The sequence below is a fragment of the Ochotona princeps genome, chromosome 2 (genome assembly GCF_030435755.1).
Source record: "Ochotona princeps isolate mOchPri1 chromosome 2, mOchPri1.hap1, whole genome shotgun sequence".
In the NCBI taxonomy this organism is placed as follows: Eukaryota; Metazoa; Chordata; class Mammalia; order Lagomorpha; family Ochotonidae; genus Ochotona; species Ochotona princeps.
This window is the reverse complement of record NC_080833.1, coordinates 90,264,380-90,287,350: the sequence shown is the minus strand read 5'-3', so window position 1 is coordinate 90,287,350 and position 22,971 is coordinate 90,264,380. Positions and strand designations below refer to the sequence as shown.

Sequence of the window (22,971 nt, the reverse complement as noted above, 5' to 3'; positions counted from 1 at the left end):
CACTTCAGTATCTGTGTAACCCTCTTTTGCTAGTATGTAAAGTGAAGATAATTACCTGTAACTTTCTAATCAAGACCATCGCAGTTATTAGTCCATCATCTTATTTTAATCACTGCTTTATCTTACATACACACTTACTTGAAGGCTGAAATGGCATCTTATTGGTTTGTATTCCTAAATATTTGTCACAATGACTATTACATGTATACCCAATAAAACTTCTATCTCTGTAATTTATTAATGAAAATATTTGGAAACTTCAAAGTGCTAAGCAAATGGAAGCTGTTTGGGGAAGCAGGTGGAACCATAATCTCTCCTTTGGGCCTGGCAGTTCTTACCTGAAGCCCTAATGGCTTCAAGTAATCAATGCCAGTCCTCAGAGGCAGATTGGATTCGTACTTTCAACCTTCTAGAAGTGCCCTAACTCCAAAAGGCTTGGGCTTCCTTTGGATTATCAGGTATTCACTGTCATGCATTGCTGTTCTTTTGTTGTCATGCAGATACTGTCAAACACATGTAAAAACAAAACTAACCAACCAACCAACCAACCAACCATTTTGTATGTATTCACCTGCTTCTGGCTTGTGTGACTTTCCTGTAAGTACAATATTGAACTACTGAGCTCTTAACATGTACCAAGATTATGTGATCACAGGTATTAGTTTTTTCAGACACTTTTGTGCAGTGGATATTACTGTAATTCATTTTGCATGGATTTACAGTTGTGTGTGGAGGGGAAACCCAGATTTTATCCAGTCACAGTTAAGAGGGGTAGTGTCTAAAGCAAGCCTAGTTCTCCCAACTCCTAACCATTATGCTAAGTTCACTCCTGATCAATTGCTTCAGTCACTATTTTTTATGCTAATGTCTTTTTTTTTTGGGAAGGAGTAACAAGAATTCCAAAGCTGATTCAGCTTAATCATGGATTATCTATTTCATACCTCAACAGCTGCCAAAACTTTAACTAGGTTCCTTGGTAATGAAAATTCTATACTATTCCCATTTATGAAATACACAGAATTTGGAACAAAGTTGTTACTTGCCCATATAATAGGATTATATTTAGTCCAGTTTTTAAAAAGCAAATCCACCAAAAATGCTGTTAAAATTATGTACTGAAAGTCTTAACAGACATTTCATTTAAAATACTAATGACCTGGGAACCAGGCACAGTAGCCTAGTAGCTAAAGTCCTTGCCTTGCCTGTGCCAGGATCCTGTGTGGGCACTGGTTTGTCCTGCATGCTCCACTTCTCATCCAGCTCCCTGCTTGCGGCTTGGGGAAGGCAGCATCCCCAAACCCTGGGGACCCTGCATCCATGTAGGAGACCTAGAAGAAGCTCCTGGCTCCTGATCAGCTCAGCTCTGGCTGTTGCAGACATTTGGGGAGTGAACCAGTGGATGCAAGATCTTTCTCTCTGTCTCTCCTTCTCTCTGTAAATCTGACTTTCCAATAAGAAAAATAATAATAATAAACATACTAATGACCCTAAAACAGGAAATGTTAGCTCAAGTTTAAACCAAGACTTTTTTCTAATAACCAGTATTTATACAAGATGGTAACTATTCAGTCATCAAAATGGTCGACAATTATAACTATGATGCTTGCTACTATAAAAACTGATGATTTTTGTTTATTTTTCCTTATAGCAAAGTATCATTACAGTTATAGCAAATCAAGTACATTAAATACTTTTTTATGCAATGAACAGAACAGCAGAAAGTTACATTTAAAACCATGTTAGAGTGCTTAAGATCAACTTTTTCCACACTTAACTCACACATCAAGCATAGTCTGAATTGCCCTGAAGTTGTATGCTGATGAGAGTGTAATACTTAAGAACTGGCAGCACGAATAAGGCAAAAGCATAACTCAGTATAGAAAACTTACTTCATTTATAAAAATAGTAAGAATGTCAATGTTTTATTTGCCACAGGGGTAAGGAGAGAAACAGTGAAATAAATCTGATAGCATGACTCACACTTCATTACAAGTGATTTTCCCAAATTCACAGCTTCCACATTTGGTTGAATTACAAAGAAAAAAAAACACTAAAAAAAGGAAATTTCACACAATGAAAGTAGGCCAAATCACAGGATCCATCTAAATGAGAGTTTAAATGAGTGCACTTTTCTACATGGAAAATATTTCCCTTACTTTAGTGAGCTTCAACAACTTACTATGGTAATAAGTCCTGGACTGCATTCAGAGGCCTCTTCTATCTGTTTCATAGGAATTACACAAGTATTATGCAGCACACATAAAACATTTTTGTCTTAACGCTGAAGACAAACTTTTAAATCAATACTGCTTGTTTTTCAGATTTTTCTTAATCCATGTACCTTCTCAGTGCCTTATACCTGATACAAAATTACAAAGTCCATTTTACCTAATGGACTAACACGTCCATCAACTTTAGGACTTCATGAAAGTTTTAAGGTTAGGGCTATTTAAGCACCTTCCTCGTCTGCTTTTCTTCTTTTACCAGTAGTTAACTTTATTTAAAAAAATGAGGAACAAGGGTGACAGCCTAGAGACCCCTAGCCACAGAGGGAATTCAGGAGAAAATAGGGATCTGGAAGGAGATTAAAGCCGTGATGCAAGCTCCTCAAGGTGAACTGAACTTTTTCGCCTTTCTGCAGAGGAGCTTCCGCCTTGGACAATGTGTGAGGCGGCAGGTTTGTGCATGGACCCTTCATACAACTGATTTTCATTCGTGTTCCCCGTCCCCCCCACCCCAGAAACAAAACAAATGGAAACACCAAGTGCTTGGTACCACATGTTTCTGAGGTTTAAATGCCCTTTAACAAGCACAAAGTACTGGTTGTTGCGGAGTCACGTTTTAAATAAACACCACTAGAAGCACATCTCCTCAAACGGAGACAGGAGTCCTGCTCCCTTCCCAGGAGCCCTGAAGGAAAAGGGAGACAGAGACACTGCCCCCCTACTTTGCATGTGGAAACACCCTTTCCTCCAACCTCCCTAGACCTCTCCCACTCAAGTCAGGCGCCCTGGGAGGTGCTGGGTCAGTCCTCCATGGCAAAGTCTTTGGTCTTTTCCTCCTGGTCCCCTACTTTGTAGCGCAGCAGCACGCGCAGGCGACGAGGGTTGTCCAGGGAGGGCAGCAGGGTGATCTCTCCAGAAATGTCCGTGTCTTGCTCCACTTGTACCGGCTCGTTCAGGTAGAGAAGCGCCTGCTTCCAGTGCGTGGCCGGGTGAAAAGGCGAGGTGGACAGCACCAGGGGTTTCTCAGAGTCCCCACCAGGGAAGGTCACCTGGAACCAGATGGCAAAGCCGTGCAGGGGCGCTGAGCCATAGCTGCTGCAGCGGAAGCGACCGCCCACACCAGCCTCCAGCTCCTGCTCTAGGCCGGCTCGGGCCAGATCCAGCTGAGCAAAGCGCTGTGGTCGGGCCAGCACGTCCTCGCCAGACAGGCCCTGCACCACAATCTCCGAGTGGCCCATGAGGCAGCGCGTGGCGAAGCTCTCCAGGCAGCTCATGTCCACACCGTAGTGCTGCTTCACCTGGCTCCAGAAACCCAGGCGCCATTCCAGCATCTGGTCGCTTATGGGTGCCACGAACAGCTCGGCGGAGGCCGGCAGCAGCAGACCGCCCTCTTTCAGCCACTTGGTCCGCGCGTGCAGCACAGAACTCAGCATGGACTCATGCAGCAGTCCGTAGCCCATCCATTCGCTTACGATGGCGTCCACTTGCTCCGGCAGCTCCACCGTCTCCACGGGCCCCGGCAGGACGTGCACCCGGTCCTCCAGCCCGTTGAGCCGCACCACTTCGCGGGCCTGTTGCCAAATGGCGCTGGCCTCCACCGCGTACACGCGCCGAGCTCCGGCCTGGGCACAGAAGACGCTCAGAATCCCGGTGCCCGCGCCCACATCCAGCACGGTCTTGCCTCGTAGCGCCGCCCAGTTCCGCAGGATACCCAGGCGGTAGGCGTCCGTGCGGACGCGGTCGGCGATCATCTCCTCGTGGACCGACACGTCCGAGTAGCACTCGTAGTACAGCTGGTCCCGTTCACGCTTAGTCCTCCGGGGTCGCGGCACAGCCGCCTCCAGCACCCCGCCATCCTCCTCCTCCGCTCCCTCCTCTCCGCCGCCGCCACTCCCGGACTCGAGCCTCCTTCTCTTGGGCAGCGACATCTTGGCGGCTCCGACCGGCTCCCAGCGGGCGTTGCGCGCTCCGGCGCACGGGCTCGGGAGGACGAGGGCTTCTGGTACTTGTAGTGCGCGCTCGCGCCTCCGGCAGGGTCGCTCCGCCCGCGCCGGCCGAGGTCTCCTCCCCTAATCCGCTTTCTTCAGCTTCCTCCTCACCACAGCCGCGTTCTGATCCCTTCAGTCCTCGGCTCGGCAGTGTTTTTACTCTTTCCTGAGGTAGGCAAGGCTCGGCATTGTTTTTACTCTTTTCCTGAGGTAGGCAAGTCCACCGAAGACTAAAACTCCACTTTTGCTCAAATTAGTGGCTGTTCCATTCGACTGTGGCAGCACCAGCCACACAATGCCTTAGAGGGATCAACCTGTCTTTCAGAGCTCCACAAACGAGGAGGTGCGGGAATTGCGGTTTTTTTGGTGTAGTGGGTATAATGGGCCACTGGACCAAACCCAAACCCAACAGTGCAAAATCTTGGTTCTGGTTTCATTGTGACCACTAACTGAATGATCCAAGGAAAGTAAGAGAAGGCCTTTTCTGTCCTTAAATTAATCCCTTCACTCCATCAGCGTTGCAGGCTTCCTTGCAGTTGAAGAGTGTATTTCAGAAGAGTAGTTTGCTCACACTGCTGCTCTGCTCTTGTTGGGTCTGTGGCTCATTCCAGAAGTCCTGGGAGAGTGACTATCCCCTCCCGCACCTCCCCCCACCTCCAAAAAGTTTGGAAAGCAACAATAACACGGCATGATACAGTCAAACCCATCCTTAGGTGTATTCTGGTCATGAATCATAATATTTTTCACAGAAATAATGGAGTCCTTTTTCCTTTCTGATGGCTTTTCCCACTGTGGCTCAGTTTTTGCTTTGTGTTTCCCTGTTGGTGCAAGATTGGTGCTCACCTCTTATATATATATATATATATATTTCTATTTTTCCCCTGTAGATCCTCGTCTGTTAATCTGTTCGCTTTACATTGCTCATAACGAAATGAATTTTTTTTGATGTGTGGCACATTTATTTTTAACAATGAGAGCAGCAATTTCCCCTAGTTTAAAAAATAAATCACACAGAACAAAATTCACTTAATTTTCTCATGGTCTCAAAATGTCCACTTAAGTCACCAGCCTATATTACTTTCCTGGGGAGAAAATTATTTCTTTCACTCCATTCTTTATGAATCTATGGTCAGTAGAGTAGTTTTATCGATGTGATATCCTTAGCTGTAGTTCCAACTCAAGAGTCGATTATGGATGCTTATTAGAATTCTCCAAAGACTTCTTAAAAATGTACCTATGCCAGGGTCCAGCTCAGGCCAATTAAATTAGAATTACTCAGTGGAATCCTGGCATCTAATTTTTAAAAGCTCCCCAAGGAAAAAATGTACAGCCAGGGTGAGAATCACTGTTTTTGTGTAAAATGATCAGAGTTTTGGTTCTTTACTTGCATTGGATAATTTTTTTTTCAGTAGCTTAGGCTCAATCACTTAAAGCTAAATTTTTTTCCTCTTTTTGCATAGGGTAATAAGCTTATTTTCAGAAAAGTGGAGCTGGAATTAGAGTTGTAAACATGACCACTTTACATTTGCACTGCTTTTTAAAGAAATCGATTATTTATTTGAAAGGATTACATAGAGTAAAGGATAAACACAGAGACGTAGTGTGAGAGAGATCTTCAAACAGCAGAACTGGGTGGACACTAAACCAGGAGCCAAGAGTTTCTTCGGTTATCCCATGTGGGTACAGGGCCCAAGCACTTGGGTCATCCTTGGTTGCTTCCTCTGGCCTAGAAACAAGGAGCTGGATTGGAAGAGGAGCAGCCGGGGCTCAAACTGGCGCCCATGCTGACATCACAGGAAGAAGCTTAGCCTGCTATATGCCAAGGCGCTGATCCAATACATTATTTCAAGGCTGTTGTTTAGTGTATATTTCTCCTTGTCTTATTTTCCCCAAAATGTCACTTTCTCCTTTTAAATGTGTTCACTCCTCCACCTCATTTTCAATTCACTTCCTTGTGGCCTCTTTTAAGAAAATTCTAAATATAAGTTTTGTTGGTTCTAACTCCAAAATATATATTGGATCCATCTGCTTTTATCTATTTTCACTGTCAACATGCTAGTCTAGTTCTTCATCTTTGCTTCACTATAAACGGATATCCTAGGGAATCACCCAGCTTTTAATCATGCCCCATCTAATCTCTTCTCCAGTAGCTGCAAGAATGAGTTTTTGAAAATCCAAATTAAAACATGCCATTCTCTGGGCAACCTTCCGTATCAGATAACAGTCCAGTAACTTCAATAACTTCCTGTGAACACCTCTCAGGCTTCAGATACACTGCTCCTCTCATAACCCACATGTTTCGTGAGTCAGATCTGCATTTTTGCTCCTCCAGTACTTTGTCATTTCCCTGCAACAGCTTCTTTTCATTCCCTAGTTCTCAAATGTTGCAGTATGAGAGAGGACTTACCTGGCTACTTTAACATTTTCTAAACCTACATATCACTTCATTTATAGCTTTTATTACTGTGTGCATGCATTGACTTTTTCTCTTCTTTATACAGTATAAACTTGGGCTTCTGTTTCACCACCATGTAGTCTGGAGCACTGGAACAGGACCTGCTACATGCAAAGGGACCTGTAAGTAGTCTGCAACAACATTGTGATTGTATATCTGCGGTACTTGTTCAATATGACAGTGTGACTCAAGTCACCTTTGGGGTGCATCTGTATAAAATGGATTTAAGATGGCTTTAGAAATATGCGTATAGTTTAATGTAAAGAGAGTTTTCTACTGAGAACCACGGAGTGATTTTAAGTAGATTATAGTTTTTTCCATAAACATTGCAGCTCAGAAGCAAACCACACAGATGAAAGAAAAGATGGGACTACACTGTTGGAGAATTCTTTGTTATCAATTCAGCAGTTTACTTATTACATCATTCTAATGCTCAACTCCAGCATATTTCAAACAAATGGATCTTGAATTAATACAGTATATCTTGGCCAGCATTTAAAAGGATGAACTAGATTAGAAAATGTCAGATATACTGAGTAAAGGTACTGTCTGATAAAACCGTTTCAGCTAGATATTCTATATATATAATTGTTGCTGCATATTACAGGTAAACAGTTAGAAATCCACAGCTTATTGTTATCCCGAAACACCGTGAGCTTTGATATTTCTGTGGCTTAGCTTTATGACCCTACTCTTTTGTCCCCCTCTTCTTTTTAGACAGTGTTTAAATTTTATCTGTTTGTAACTTTCTCAACTGTTGTGTAGCCTTTTCAATACTCACATGGATCTCTTTCTTTACTTAGCCCATTGTATCAGAGTTATTTATAGATTTAGCTTTTTCAGGCCAGGCTGTGGACATTTGAACATCAAGATTTTATGTTTGTCACATTTATATTGAGAACCAGTGCAGTTTGTTAAAATTTTTACCATTTCTAAAATCTAGATTGCTATTTCTGAGTCTGTTGAGGTTCATGATATGTTTTGTGTAACTGGGAGAATCATGATTGATCTGCATTATACACATTCATTCAGTCAGTCAATTCATTTATTCAGTGAACACTCCATTGGCACTATATATTATTCTAGAAACAGTTTATGTATGTTTAAAGATTTTTGTTTATTTTTTATTTGAAATGCCAATTTCACAGAGCGAAGGAAAGAGTGGGATGGAGAGAGGTCTTCCATCTACTGATCCCAAAGGCTGGAGCTGAGCCAGTCTGAAGCCAGGAGCCAGGAGCTTCTGGTCTCCCACATGGGTTCAGGGACTGAATGACTTTGGCCATCCTCTTCTCCAAGCCATAAAGAGAGAGCTCGATCAAAAATGGAGCTACCAGGACATGAACCGATGCCGTTATAGGGTGCTGACAGTACAAGGTGGAGGGTTAGCATGTTATGTCACCATGCCAGCCCCAGTGGTGAACATATTTTTCAGTAAAAATGCCAGAGTTCTTACCTCGGAACAGTTTGTTTTTTTTGTGTGTGTGTTAACATTTTGTTATCTCTTGTTTTTTGGCTTTCTTTAGACAAGAAATATATTGAAAAAGTAGGAAATGGTGGAGACAAGGAGAGAGATGAAAGGAGGGAGATATAGAAGGAGGGAGGGAGAGAGAGGGAAGGACAGAGACACAGACAAACTGACCTACCTTCTGGTAGTTCATTCCTGCAAGACCTGCAATAGCTGAGTTGGATCCTAGGCGAAGCCAGTAGCAAGGAATTCTGATTCTCCCTTGTGAGTGGCAGGGACTCAACCACAGGAGGTGTTATCTCTGCCTCCCAGGATGAACACCAGCAGGAAGCCTCAGTCAGAGGCAGGGCCAGAACTAACAACCAGGCACTTTGATAAGGGGACACTAGAGTCTCATTCAATGTCTTAATCATTGCACCTAATGCCCACCTGATGGTCTTGCTTTCTTACTAACAAATGATCATTTCATCTTTGAATCATAGTTTTCTTTACTGAGTTATTATGTTATGCACTTTTAATTTATTTTCCTTAATTTAAATCTTTTGTTTAAAAGTGTGTTTAGGGGCCAGTGCAATGGCTCAAGTGGCTAATTCACTTATAAGCGCTGGCATGCCACATGAGTGCCAAATTATATGGCCTTGCTGCTTCAGTTCAGTACCAGCACCCTGCTTGTGGCCTGAGAAAGCAGTGGTGGGTGGCCAAGTGTTTTCAGACCCTGCACTCATGTGGCAGACCCAAAAGAAGCTCCTGGTTCCTGACTTCAGATGGCTCAGTTCCAGCCATTGCCATCATTTGTGGAGTGAACCAACGGATGAAAAATCCTTCTCTCTGTTTCTCCTTCTCTCTGTGAATCTGATCTTCCTTTTGCAATAAAAGTAGATAAATCTTTAAAAAAAAATCCTCTGTGAAAAATAAAGTGGTGGATTTTGTGGTTGAAGAAACTAGATCAAACATAAAAAGCCTAGGTAAATGTTATCCTCTTGATGTGTTTAGTATCTTTTGGTTCTATGCTGTATTGGCCCAGCTGTTAAATCCAATGTGGAAGCAAATGACTGATGAATTCATAGCTCCCTGATGATGTTATTAGGAGGGAATATAATCCATTTAAAAAGTATTTGTATAGAATTGTTTAGGTAGTGACAATAAGGATATTGGTAACTCAGTCCACACTTATCAATCCAGTATGTATTTACTGAGCTCTCATAGTTTATAATGTGACTTTGTTTTTGGCAGGTTCTGATACAAATCAAGCCACCCTTATGAAAACAGTGTAGAAAAACAGGGATGTAAAGCATGATGTGGGACAATCAATATATTATCAACGCATCTGTGGAAATAAACACTTCATTTTCCCTAGGTGTGAGAATGAGGTTGCTTAGGGAAAACCAAGTATTAGGCCTACTGATTAGTAATCAGATTGTCATGTCTCTCTCGTTTTTTTTTTTTTAAATCCTAAAATATTAAAAAAAATCTACCAATTAATTTTTTAAACTAAAAAAGTATTTGTTTTTATTGGAAAGGCAGATTTACAGCGAGAAGGAGAGACAAAAATCTTCCATTTGCTACTTTACTCCCCAAATCACCGCAAGGCCTGGCACTGAGCCAGTCTGAATCCAGGAGCCAGGAGCTTCTTTCAGGTTTCCCACTCAGGTGCAGGGTGCCCAAGGCTTTGGGCCATCCACTGTTGCCTTCTTAGGTCATGACCAGGAAGCTGGATAGGAAGTAGAGCAGCTGGGACAGGAACCAGCACCCATATGGGATGCTGGTGCTTGTAGGTGAAGAATTAGCCAGTTGAGCCAACTTGACAACAGCCATTTATTTCATTGTTCTCACTGTAGTTTGCTGCTTACGTATTTTAAAGTACATAGAAGTAACACAGTAATGCGGTCTATTTGTCCCCACAGTATTGGCCTCCAGATAATCACATCAGCTCTACCTGGGAGGTTATTAGGATTACAGAATTTTATACACCACCTTGGGTCTAATGGTTTCTTGTATCTGAGATACCTTAGACATCTGCAGTCTTCATTTTGCCAGGCCTTTTGGGTGACTCTGCTGCTGTGTTAACAAATTACTTCAAATTTGGGCCCAGTGCAATAGCCTAATGGCTAAAGTCCTCACCTTGAACCACCGGGATCAAATATGGGTGCCGGTTCTAATCCCAGCAGTCCCATTTTCGATCCAGCTTCCTGCTATGCCTGGGAAAGCACTCGAGAATTGCCCAAAGCCTTGAGATCCTGTACCCATGTGGGAGACCTGGAAGAAACTCTGGGCTCCTGACTTTGGATTGGCTCAGCTCCAGCCAGCCGTTGCCACCACTTAGGGAGTGAACCATCGGATAGAAGATCTTCCTCTCTGTCTCTTCTCCTCTGTATATCTGCCTTTCCAATAAAAATAAATAAATCTTTTTAAAAATTACTTCAAATTTGTCAGGTTGTAGTAATGTGCATTAATTTTTAATATACCCATGTCATGGGTCAGGAGTCCAAGAAGGCTTAAGTGTGTCCCCTGCAAGACTGGCCTGGAAGCCTCCTTTTCTGGAGGTTGGGGTTCTCTCCAACTCCGTGTGAATGTTCACAGAATTCAGTTCCTGAGAGCTGTAGGACTGAGGGGGCTTTTCCTTCCTCAGCTGCAGATGGCAGTTATTTTCTGTTCCCAGTGGTTGCTGGCAGTTGTTGCTGTGTGGCCCTCTCACAGGGTGTCTCAGTACATGACAGTGCCAGCGATGACTAGATCAGGGACCTTGGCACAGGAAAAGACTGTCCGGCATAATATAGAATAGTGGTAATCATGCTAACCAAGGTTAATAATAATTAAAAAAATACCACTGACACACCAGGTGGCATCTCTGTAAAGAACTGAGAGCCTTGGCCTGGTATAGTGGATGAGGCTGCTGGTTCCTTTAGGCTACATGGTTCCAGGTCCCATGTGGGCACTAGTTTAAGTTGTGGCTGCTCCTTCTCCCTGCCAGTGTGCCTGGAAAGACGGTAGATCATGGCCAATCCTTGGATCCCTGCACACTGCGTGGGAGACCTGGGATGAGTTTGTGGCTCCTCGTTTCAGCTTGGCACAACCTTAACTGTCACCAGCATTCCGAGTAGATAGAAGATCTATTTCTATCTCTCCCTCTCTGTGTCACTCTATCTTTCAAATAAATAAAATAAATATTTTAGTATTTAATAACTGAGAGCTTAGTCTGTATTCAGGCTGGAGTTTTCATAAATTATAGATTTTTCCTCCTTTCTTCTTCAGGGATATTGGCAAGTGGAGAGTTTTATGGGCTTGAAACTTGTAAAATTTTTCCCAGGACTTTAAACACAGTGTTATTCAACTTAATAGATCTTCCTTTAAGCTCAGCAAAGAAGAGTTCACCGAGCTACCACTGAGAGAGGTCTGGGAATCAACTCAAAAAGATCTCAAACATGGACAAGGCTTGCTGTGAAAATTCTGATCTGCTTTCAAAGCTTTCTTCTCTGTACTTTTTGCCTTATGCAGTTACACAAAATCTCATTTTTGCTCTTTGGCCCCTCCCATACACATATGTTAATGTCTAGCTTCCTATCTAACAGTTTTCTGGCCCAGTTCAAAGGCTCAATTGCCTAATTCCTTCCCTTGTAAGTTCTGGGTTCCCATGTAGGCACCGGTTCACATCTTGGCTGCTCCACTTCCTGTCAAGTGCCCCACTTGTGGCCTGGAAAAGCAGCAGAATATGGCCCAAAGCCTTGGGACCTTGCATCCATGTGAGAAACTTGGAAGAAGCTTCTGGCTCATGGCTTCAAATCAATGCAGCTCTGGCCATTGTGGTCTTTTCAGGGAGTGAACCAGTGGATTGAAGATCTTTCCAACTCTCCTCTCTGTAAATTTGCCTAACAAAGATAAATAAATCTTTAAAAAATAAAACAAACAATGCAGTTTACTTAAGATTAGTAGTACAGCTTTCTGATCTCAGAGTGGGTTCTGATCTAAACCAGCTTCCCCCACCAAGAAAACTCTGTCTTCTGATTAAGCAAGATTAACTAATTTGGGGTCTCAATTATATACATAAAGTGACAGTTTCAGTAGAAGAAAATAGCTTATGGTAAAGAAACAAAGGGTATGTTCCCACTGAAACTTGATAAGCTGTAAAAGTCTGTATTAAGTCGAGGACTCAGAGAAATATGGAGTCATGGCTGGCATGTGGAGGTGACTAGACCAAATAGATAAAAATAAAAGATTTTGAGCTAGCTGCATATATCCTAGCAGGGAATTTTAATGCAGCCAGCTGTGTAATGTGCCATTTTCATCCCCGAGTTTCTGTAGTATGCCATGTGAAAAGCTGATCTCAAACAATAACAGCTTTTTAACCTGGGTACCAGAGGCTAATCTTCCTAGAAGGAAACCAAGAGGAGTTTTGAGCTCAAGTGAACCCAATGAAACATAATAGATGGTAGCTCCCATGTGATGGAAGGAAGGGGAAAAAAAAAGAACATTTGTTTTGTGAGCACTGAGAAATTTGGGTTGTTGTTATAAGAGAAATTAAGTGAATGCAGCTGGCATTGTGCTATGGCAGGTAAAGCCGTTGCCTATGACACTAACATCCCATATGAATGCCAATTAGAATTCTGTCTGTTCCACTTCCAATCCAGCTCCCAGCTAATGGCCTGGGAAAAGCAGAAGCAGATGGCCGAAGTATTTGGACCTCGATGAAACTCCTAGTTCTTGCCTTCAACCTGGCCCAACCCTAATTTTTGAGTTAGGTGAACTAATAAGTATTGAAGAGTCAGGTCCCTAATGGAAGGAGAAAAGAAGTGTGCAAGATGCTTGCCTCTGCCCAGAAGATGTGTTTAGAAAGACCCTTCTGAATTTCTAGTTTCATCATTAAAAAGAAGTTACCAATCATACCCTTCTTATGTTTTGTTTGTTCCGTTTTGTTTTTATTTTATCATGAGCAGGCTAGACTGGGTTACAGTTCCAACCCTTTGATGGGTTTTGTCTCTGGCCTCTTGTTGCTTGTTAGCTGTTCTTGCCCTTTATGATTCCCACCCCCCGCCAATTGATAAATACCAATTTTACCATTTTCTTGGTTTTTTTTTTAAGGTTATTTTATTTTCATTTGAAAGGCAGAACTTGCAAAGCAAGAAGGAGAAACAGAAAAGGCGTCCACCCACTGGCCCACTCCTCAAATGGATAATAACAGCCAGAGCTAAGCCAATCTGAATCCAGGAGCCAGGAGCTTCTTCAGGGCCTCCCACATGGTTGCAGCCTAAGGATGCAAGCCATCCTCTGCTGCTTTCCCAGGCTACAAGCAGGGAGCTGGGTGGCCTGTGGAGCAGCTGGGACTCTGACTCTCTCTCTCTTTTTTGAAAGATTTTATTTGTTTTTATTGGAAAGGAAGATCTTCCATCCATTGTTTCAATCCTGAAGTGGCTGCAATGGCTGGAGCTGAGCCAATCTGAAGTCAGGAGCCGGGAGCTTCTCCTTGGTCTCTCATGCAGATGCAGGGTCCCGAGGCTTTGGGCCATCCTTGACTGCTTTTCAGGCCACAGGCAGGGAGCTGGATGGAATGTGGGGCCTCTGGGATTAGAACCGGAGCCCATATGGGATCCTGGCCTGCAAGGCAAGGACTTTAGCCACTAGGCTACTGCGCCTGGCCCATTGTGCCCTCTCCTACAATCAATTTTGTGACTTCTGTGACAGGAGACTTCTGACCTAATAAATCTTGATTTATTTCCTAATTTGTCCACATGGAAGTTCTTCTGTCATGTGAGACATGAACTGGGGTATTTTTCTTTATTTTGCTCTACTTCCCTGTAACAGTACAACCATCTGGATAGTGAACGACTGGATAGAAGATCTCTCTGTCTCCTACTCTCTCTGAAACTTTGATTTTCAAAATTAAAACAAACAAACAAAAACCCAAATATTTAAAAAGTACACAGAGCTGGTTAATACAAATACACACACAGGGTGAATTATTCTATAAGCACTACCCACATCAACACATCAAACATTACCTACCTGTCTTCCCTTTGTCCTTTCCTGAGGTACTTTTCCTCTTTCCCAAGGGTAAGCATTTCTGACAATACTGTAAAAGCTTCCACAACTTCATTTTGAACTTAAGTACATGGAGTTGAGTGTGGATTGCCCTAAAAAGCCTGCAAGGCATTCAAGAGAAACACCTAGGGAGAGGAATGAAGGGACAGAACTACTAACCTTCTCTCTCAGGTCAGTGTGACTTGGATGATTGTACCCAAAAACAGGCTTTGTTTTAGCCACCTGGAGCAACCTTGAGCAGTGCTTTGCTCTGTATACATTCCTTATCCATTCCAAGAAAGCCCTTTCTTAAAATTAATCAATACCTCTTTTATTCCTGTTTTTTTTAGAGCCTCCCTATCTCCAAAGATTCTTTTTGGACTATCGTGCTCTTGAAAAGCCACGATTTGGACCAAATCAATGTATCCCCACTGTGTAACACATAAATTCTGAGCTGAATTTGACCACTTTAGAACACTCCCCGCGATTCTTTGAGAATTGTTAGTCTGTATCTCCTGGGCCTAGATCACTCGTATCATGCCCTAAATAAGCCTTCTATAAACTTTTTAAAGAGTTATTTATTTTTATTTGGCAGGCAGATTTTACTTAGGGAGAAGGAGAGAAAGAGAGGGTATTCCATCCTCTGATTTACTCCTCAAATGGCTGCAACAGCCAGCCAGATTGAGCTGATCAAAGCTGGGAACCAATAGCCTCCCCTGGGTCTCCCACATGGGTGTATTGTTCTAAGTACTTGGGCCATCCTGCTTTGCTTTTCCAGGCTATTAGCAAGCAACTGGGCTATTGGAAGTCCCAGCCTCTAGGAGCCAGGAGCTTAAACTGGGTCTCCCTTGTTGGTTCAGGGGAGCTAGTACTTGGGGCATCCTGTGTTGTTTTCCATGAGCACAAAACAGGGATCTGGACTGTGAGTGAAGCAGTTGGAATTTGAACCTGTGCCAATAAGGAATGCTGGTGTTGCAGGTGGTATCAGCCCTCTGTGCCAGAATGCCAGCCACATATTATATGTGTCAGATGCACATTTAAATTTGTGATGGGTTTATTATAAATCCTGTCTTTTAGATTTATAGATGGATGTGTAGAAGATAGATGAAAGAAATATATTAGGGAAATTGGCTCATATGAAAGACCAGGAAACCAGATTGGGGGGGAGATTCTGTAGGGTACTTGTGGGGGCTTGCCTCTGTGGGATTGCAGCACCCTCTGGTTTGCATGAGATCTAGGGGTGATGACAGGCTGAGGCATGCTGGATCATGGAATTCACCTTACAAGAACTTACCTAACACTCATAGGAGTAGGGACTGGGAAAAACCTGAGTGAGCCAGGTTGCAGCACCTACTGGCACATATAAAGACCAGGACTGAAGACAGACCATGCCAAGCAGGGCTGTGGCACCTGCTGGCACATGTGAGATCGAGGGATGGGAGTGGACCTGGTAAGAGAACTTTTGGGATTCCTCTTCTAAGCTGCGATTCCCATTGGTGAAGGCAAGAGTGAGGTCTGGGGTACAGACTGGTCTTGGCAAGGTTGTACTATACGCTGGCTTAGATGGGAGCCAGGATGTAATATTGGCAGTGCCAGGCTAGGCAGCCAGCAGTTTATATCAGAGCCAGGGTTGGGGCAGAACAGGCTGAGCAAAGCTTCAGCACCCCTTGTCATGTGTGGACTGGGTATGGGGACAAGTATGATCGGGCTAGGCTGTAGTACCTGTTGGTGAGAGCCAGAATGGGTGTGGGCCAGTTGAGCTAGGCCGTAGTACCCACTGGTGCATGCCAGGACTCGGGCCTGGCCATGTCAGGCAAACAGCATATTCTAGCACTCATGAAATCCAAGGCTGGGAGCAGGCTTGGTAGGGGAACTTGGGGAACTTCCTTTCTAGGCCAAGGAGGCCCCTGTTGATGAGCTTGAGAGCTGATGATGGAGGCAGGCTAGGCTAGGCTGGGCTGCAACACTCATCAGCATATGTGTGGGCCAGGTCTGAGGGTAGATTAGGATGTGCCAGTCCACAGTACATATTGGCATGAGCAAGAACCAGGACAGGGTGTAAGCTGCTCCAGGTTGGACCACAACATCTGCCAGTTCACATGAGGGCTAGTGCAGGGAATGGGCCGGGTTGGGCTAGGCTGATGTACCTGCTGATAAGAGCTAGGATTAGGAATGGGCCAGGCTGAGCTGTGCAACAGCACCTGTTGGCAAATGCCAAGACTTGGGGTGGGTCATCTCACACTGGGCCACAGTACCTGCTGGCACATACAAGACCTGGGGCTGAGAGCAGGCTTTGGTGAGGAAGCCTTGGGAAATCCCCTCCTGGACCACTGCTTCCATGGGTGAATGTGAAAAGTTGGGATTAGGGGCAGACCTGTCTGGGCAGGGCTGCAGAACTCATCAGTTGGCCTTTGGGTTGGGTCTGTGGGCCAGCTAGCCTGAGCTAGGTTGTCATTCCCATTGGGGCATATGAAAGCCAGAATGAGTGCAGGCCAACCAGTTATGCAGTCCATAGCAACAACTGGCAAGTGCTAGGACTGGGTTTATGTCAGGTCAGGCTGGTCTCTAGTACCCTCTGACAGGTGCAAGATCTGGGGCTGGAAACAGGCCTGATAGAAGAACTGTGAACACTCCACTGCTGGCCTGCATCTCCCACTGGTGAGCATAAGAACCAGGGCTGGGGATGGGCTGGACTGGTCAAGGTGGCAGCACCCATTGACATATGTGTGGGCTGGATCTGGGGGTGGGTTAGACTAAGCTAAGTAGCAGCAGCCATGAATATACATGAGAGCTGTTGGGATATGTGCTGGGACAGGCTAGGCCACAGTAGAGGCTGGCACGTGTCAATATCTGGGGCTGTGGGTAGACCTAGGGAGGTACTTAGGGGTCACCCTGTCGAGACTCCAGCACCTGCTAGGACCAGGTGAGGACTGGTCTTTGATGGGCTGTGCTGTGCTGGGCTGCAGCACCCATCAGTTTATGTGAGATGGGGCTGGGACAGAATGACTGGGCAGCTGTATCCACCGGTAGGTGTGTTGACTGGTGCAGGTAACGAACTGAACCTAGCAATGCATTGGCTGGTACACATAAGAATCAAGTCTGAGGTTACCCTAAGTGAGATTTCTTGGGGAGGACTTCCTAGGTAAATGACTGGACTCAAATCCTGGCCAAAGGGAAAATCAGAAGATACGTGGTTTGGAGTGCATGTATTGGACTGGGAATTCTCAGTTACTGATGCCTGTGCAGTGGATAGCGTGTCCAGATGCAGATGGAAGACATGACAGCCAGCTCATTGTAGGTCATCACAGGATATCGAGTTCTTCATCAGAGGATGGAAAGAACAGGTTGAATAACTCCCCTGAACAAGTTTTGCAGCAAGTGTCTGGGTCTGTGTATGCACACTGAGGTTGACTTGGTCAGCCAATAGACCTTATAATGATTCGCTCAACCCTCATGCAATGAAGGTGAAAATGTCTCAGAACTATCTGAACCATTCATGTGATACCCTTGGAGCATTCTTCCCCATGAGACAGTCTCTAAGGCATCATTAAAAGACTGTCCCCCATCCTAGGTACTGATGTAGTTTGACAACAAGGAGCGGTCTCCCTCTCTGCCTCTCTTGCACATCAGGACAATGATAAGAAAAGAACTGAAAACATTTATCCAACCAAGCCTTCTCCATACCTTGACACTCCCCATACTAATTGGAGGCCCACATGGGCATGCATCCCTCTCAACTATGCAAATAATATTGAAAATTATTTAAAATTAATTTTTGAAATAAAGAAGCTTCTCATAATCAAGATGGAGTCACTTGTGTGTCAACACTAACGAAAAGTTGCTCTTTTTCTTTCTTTTTTATTTTTTAGAGACTTATCTTTTTATTGAACAGTCAGATATACAGAGAGGAGAAACAGAGGAAAATCTTCCATCTACTGATTCACTCCCCAAGTAGCTGCAATGACTGGAGCTGAGCCAATCTGAAGCCAGGAGCCTGGAGCCACTTCTGGGTCTCCCACGTGGGTGCAGGGTCCCAAGGCTTTGGGCTGTCCTCGACTGCCTTCCCAGGCCACAAGCAGGGAGCTGGATGGGAAGCAGGGCCTCTGGGGTTAGAACCGGGGCCCATATGGGATCCTGGCTTGTGAGGCGAGAACTTCAGCTGCTAAGCTATTGCACTAGGCCCATTTTTCTTTTTTAAAGATTGATTTATTTTCATTGGAAAGGCAGATTTACAGAGAGAATGAGAGACAGAGAGAAAGATCTTCCATACACAGGCTCATTCCCCAAATGGCCACAATGGTTGGAGTTAAGCCAATCTATAGCCAGGATCCAGGAGCCAAGAGCTTCTTAAGGATTTCCCACATGGGTGCAGTGTTCCAAGTTTTGGGCCATCCTCCATTGCTTTCCCAGGCCACAGACAGGAAGCTGGATTGAAAGTGGAGAGCTAGGACATGAATCAGTGCCTGACGATATGTCAGCACTTGGAGGTGGAGGATCCGCCAGATGGGCCATTTCACTGGCCCCAAGATGTTCTTAATACATGGTTATCCAATAGTAACTATCATAAAAGACTGCTGGAGTATAAGCTTTCACTGAAGCCACCAAACCTCATATAAAATGTATACTGTAAGAACCTCTGCCTTGGGCCCAGCGCCATGGCTTAGCAGCTAAAGTCCTCGCCTTGAACGCACCAGGATCCCATATGGGTGCCAGTTCTAATTCCAGCAGCTCCACCTCCCATTCAGCTCCCTGCTTGTGGCCTGGGAAAGCAGTGGAGGATGGCCCAAAGCTTTGGGACCCTGCACCCGTGTGGGAGACCTGGAGGAGGTCCAGGTTCCTGGCTTTGGATTGGCGCAGCACTGGCCTTTGCGCTCACTTATGGAGTGAATCATCGGACAGAAGATCTTCCTCTCTGTCTCTCCTCCTCTCTGTATATCTGACTTTGTAATGAAAATAAATAAATCTTTAAAAAAATATAAAAAGAAAAGAACCTCTGCCTAGCAGTTGAATCTTGGACTAACTTCACTATGGCCATTCATCACTGTCATCCAAGATTATTGTTTAAAAATAATTCAGGTCATTTTTGAATTGAATGATCTTCATTTCCTTAGCTTCCTTCAATATACTCATAGTTTATTATGACATGCCCATTTCTCATGTAAAATGCTACCATTTTCAAATGAATATTATTCTTTGCAGAGTCTATTTCTGTCATTTTCAATTGAAAAAAATATATATACACAAAAATATGTTCTTAACAAATTGGAGAGAAACTATTCATGACCATTATAGTTTCATTTATGTAGTGATCATGTAGTTCTAACTTGTGTTAAAAGCTTACTCCCTTTAATATTCTGTATCTCCTTTGCCTTCAGGAAGTACTTCACAGAGAAAAAAAAATTTCTTTTTTCTTTTTTCTTTTTTTTGGGGGGGTTTGAGATTTATTTATTTTTTTCTTTTTAATACATTTTATTATTGTTGTTATTATTTTATAATACAGTTTCATATTCCATTATCCCCTCCCCAGTTCCCTCCCACCCCAGTTCTTCTATATCATTACTAACATATAGTTCTTCATACTCAGTCATATGTCCATCATTGCGGGTATAGACAATGGCAGAGAGTCCAGAATCCTATTGTCAAGATATAGTAAACAGTTTCATTGTAAGTCCATCTTTGTCTGGAAGTAGAAATGCATACCACACTACATCCTCACATCTGGATGTTAGTCTCCATTTCACAGCTACTGTACATCTCCTTAAATGAAAACTCATGATTCAAAATCAACAATAGAAAGAAAAGAAGAAATTTACAATGCCATGAAGTTAAATGACATGTTACTAGATATGACAGTCTCCATTATACAGCTACTATACATCCCCTTAAATGAAGAGCCACAAAACAAAATCAACATCTGGGAGAAAAAAGAAATTAACAACATCAAGAAATTAAATAACATGCTATTAAATGACCAATGTGTAGCTGAAGAAATGAAAATCAAGAACCTTCTTGAAGAAAATGATGCCACTGCATGATCTATGAGTCATTAAATGATTTAATCAGAAGAAAGTGTTTTGAAGAGATGAAAACAACAGAAAACAACAAAACCCATGTGACATAGTTTCCGCTGATCTTTGTTGAAGCGTGTCTCCTCCAGACAATAAGCAGATGGGTTTTGTTTTTTAATCCAGTGTACTAATCTTTGATTGATTAATGTTTGATTGAGCTTAAGCCTTTTACATTCAGAGTTTAAATACATGGGTGGTACTTTGGTCCTGTCATTTTAGGAATGGGTTGTTCATTGGTTTAGTCTTCTGTTGTCATTTTACTGGGATGTTCTTCCCATTTGCCTTTGGTTTTTGTAGGTGCTATTCCTCTTTTCTGTCAAGAGAACTTCTTGAAGTATCCCTTGTAGGGCAGGTTTGGAAGAGGCAAATTCTTTTAGCTTTTCTTGACTGTGGAAGAATTTTATTTCATTTTCAAAGACAAAAGAAAGCTTTGCTGGATATGTTATCCTACGCCGAAAATTTTTTTCTTTTAGAATCTGGAATATGTCACTCCATTCTTTTCTTCTTGCCTGTAGAGTTTCCTGTGAGAGGTCTCTTGTGAGCTTAATTGGCATTCCTTTATATGTCAGTAGATTTTTTTCATGTGCACATTTAAGGATCTTTTCCTTATGTTCAATTGAAGAGAGCTTGATGATCATATGTTGTGGTGAAGATCGCTTTTGGTCAAGCCTGTTGTGAATTCTGTGCCCCTCCTGGAACTTGTTTCCCAATTCTTTCTCTAGTTTAGGGAAATTTTCCTTTATTATTTCATTAGAAACATTTGCAAACTCAGCTTCTCTTTCTGCACCTTCTGCGACTCCTGTAACTCTTATATTTGGCCTCTTAATAGTGTCTTTCAATTCTTGAATGCTTTTTTTTGCCTGATCCAGCTCTACTTCCAGCTTTTTGTTTGCTTCCCCCTGATGACAGGAAATATCTTCAAGTTTTGAGATTCTTTCTTCTGCTTGTTTCATTCTCTTTTGGAGACTCTCCATTGTACTTTTAATTTGCTCTACTGTGTTCTTAATTTCTGATATACCAGCCTTAATTTGCTTTATTGCTTCCTTAAATTCTTTGTTGATCAGAATCTTTAAAATGAGTCTTATGGATTCTGTGTGCCCCATTTTCTTAATGTCTTCCTCAGTTAACTCTGAGGTTGGTAATGGGTTTTGCTCCTTTGCAGGGGAGTCTTCAGTAATATTCATTGTGCTTTTGTTTCTTCTTTTGCTCTTGGTCCTTGTACTTATGTTTAGCAGAGTCTTCTCCTTGGGGCAGGTTTCTAAGTTGTGTCACCCACAGGGCTACAATGCGATTTTACTTATTGCAGTTGTTACACAACTTTTTGCTTGCAGCCACTTATGCCACAACCTCCAGGGAGTTCCAGGTCTGGGTTCTTATATCAGTTTCCACCATAGTCTCCACAGCCCCAGCTCCTGGCTCAGCACTCTCCACCTCCTGTGATACCTTGCTGAGGCTGCACTATTGTCTCTGCAACCTTTCTCTCACTTCCGGTTGGAGCAGGTCCCAGGATTAGAGAGACACCAGGTGTCCTATATGATTAGGTTGTTGTTGGCGCTGATCTTGCTGGAACCTGTTGGACGTTAGGTTTGGGTGCCACTCTGGCCTATTTTGACCAGTAGGCTGCCTCAGTCAGTATTATTTTCCTGCGGGACCAGTGCAATCACGGACTTCAACATTTTCTCGCGAGATCAGCACATGTGCAGTTTGCTATTGTCCCCTGCAGTCCCAAAGCTATTGCCACAGTGCCCAAAATGGCGTCCGATATACAACCACTACAGTTCTCGATCTGCTGGCCGTCAGATCGAGGGCTATCCAGACCTGCCCTGGGTGGAACCCGTAGAATGCCATGTCGTTGCAGTTCACTGAGACAGAAATGAGCTCACTCTCAGCTCAGCGCATGTTCTGTCCCTTCCCTTGCCCTTTCCTCCTTATGCAAAATGGCACCCAATTCAGCTCTAAGGGGCTGACTGGGCTATGGAATCCACTCTGTTCTTGTACTGCCCGTCTGAGATCTGCTGCTGTCTCTGCTCCTGGTCAAATCAAACGGACCAGCAGGACCGACAGTTCTTTGTCTGGGTTCACCACCCGAGCTCCCAGTGAAAGTCCCTTCCCACCTGGTTGCTGGTGGAGTTCCAGATGCTGGTGGAGTTCAGATCACCGTGCTGGAGTATCAGTTTCTGAAACACCACAACGTTGTGTCCACTGCTTTTCTGTGTCAGTCAGTCTCCAGGTACCCTTCTGCTGTTGTTCTGTCTCTTTCTATTTCCTGAAATATGTCCTCTCTGCTTCATCCTGATTAAATGTTTTTCCATCCACATAAACGTGTCCTTACCCTATTCCGCCATCTTGATTCTCCAAGAAAAAAAAAATTTCTGTATAATAGAACAAGGAAGAAAACCTTAAAAGTAAACCAACATTTGCATATCAAAAGTCTTGTCATTGTTCAGCAGTCTGGTTGGGTGGGTCCCAGCCCTCCCTGTAGGAGCAGCTTAGGGGAATCTTATTTTTGCTTCACCAAGCAGGGTACTATGAAAGCTTTCCACCTATCAACGTTCTGGAAAGCCATAAGGGAAGGAGAAAGAGGGTCCTGTAAAGAGATCTGTAAAGACTGATCTAAATGAAGATAAGGCTCTCAGTTCTTTACTGAGATACCCTCCTGGCCTGTCAGTAAGACTGTCTTGATTATTTTTCTGCGTTAAATTTTGCTGGCATGCTCACCATGTACACACACATACAGATACATATATACAATTTAATT

At 43.5% G+C, this 22,971-nt stretch overlaps 1 protein-coding gene across 1 annotated transcript; it reads right to left on the bottom strand.

Annotated features, from left to right (window-relative positions):
* Nucleotides 1-2,730: 2,730 nt before the first annotated feature.
* PRMT6 (protein arginine methyltransferase 6) lies at nt 2,731-4,190 on the bottom strand. Its single transcript, XM_004581996.2, has one exon. It carries the CDS (start codon nt 4,151-4,153, stop codon nt 3,026-3,028), a length of 1,128 nt encoding a protein of 375 aa, XP_004582053.2. The 5' UTR covers nt 4,154-4,190; the 3' UTR covers nt 2,731-3,025.
* Between the last annotated feature and the right edge of the window lie 18,781 nt (nt 4,191-22,971).

Excerpts from the sequence above, each read along its gene's own strand:
- PRMT6 (XM_004581996.2), bottom strand. The coding sequence starts at position 4,153 with ATGTCGCTGCCCAAGAGAAGGAGGCTCGAGTCCGGGAGTGGCGGCGGC.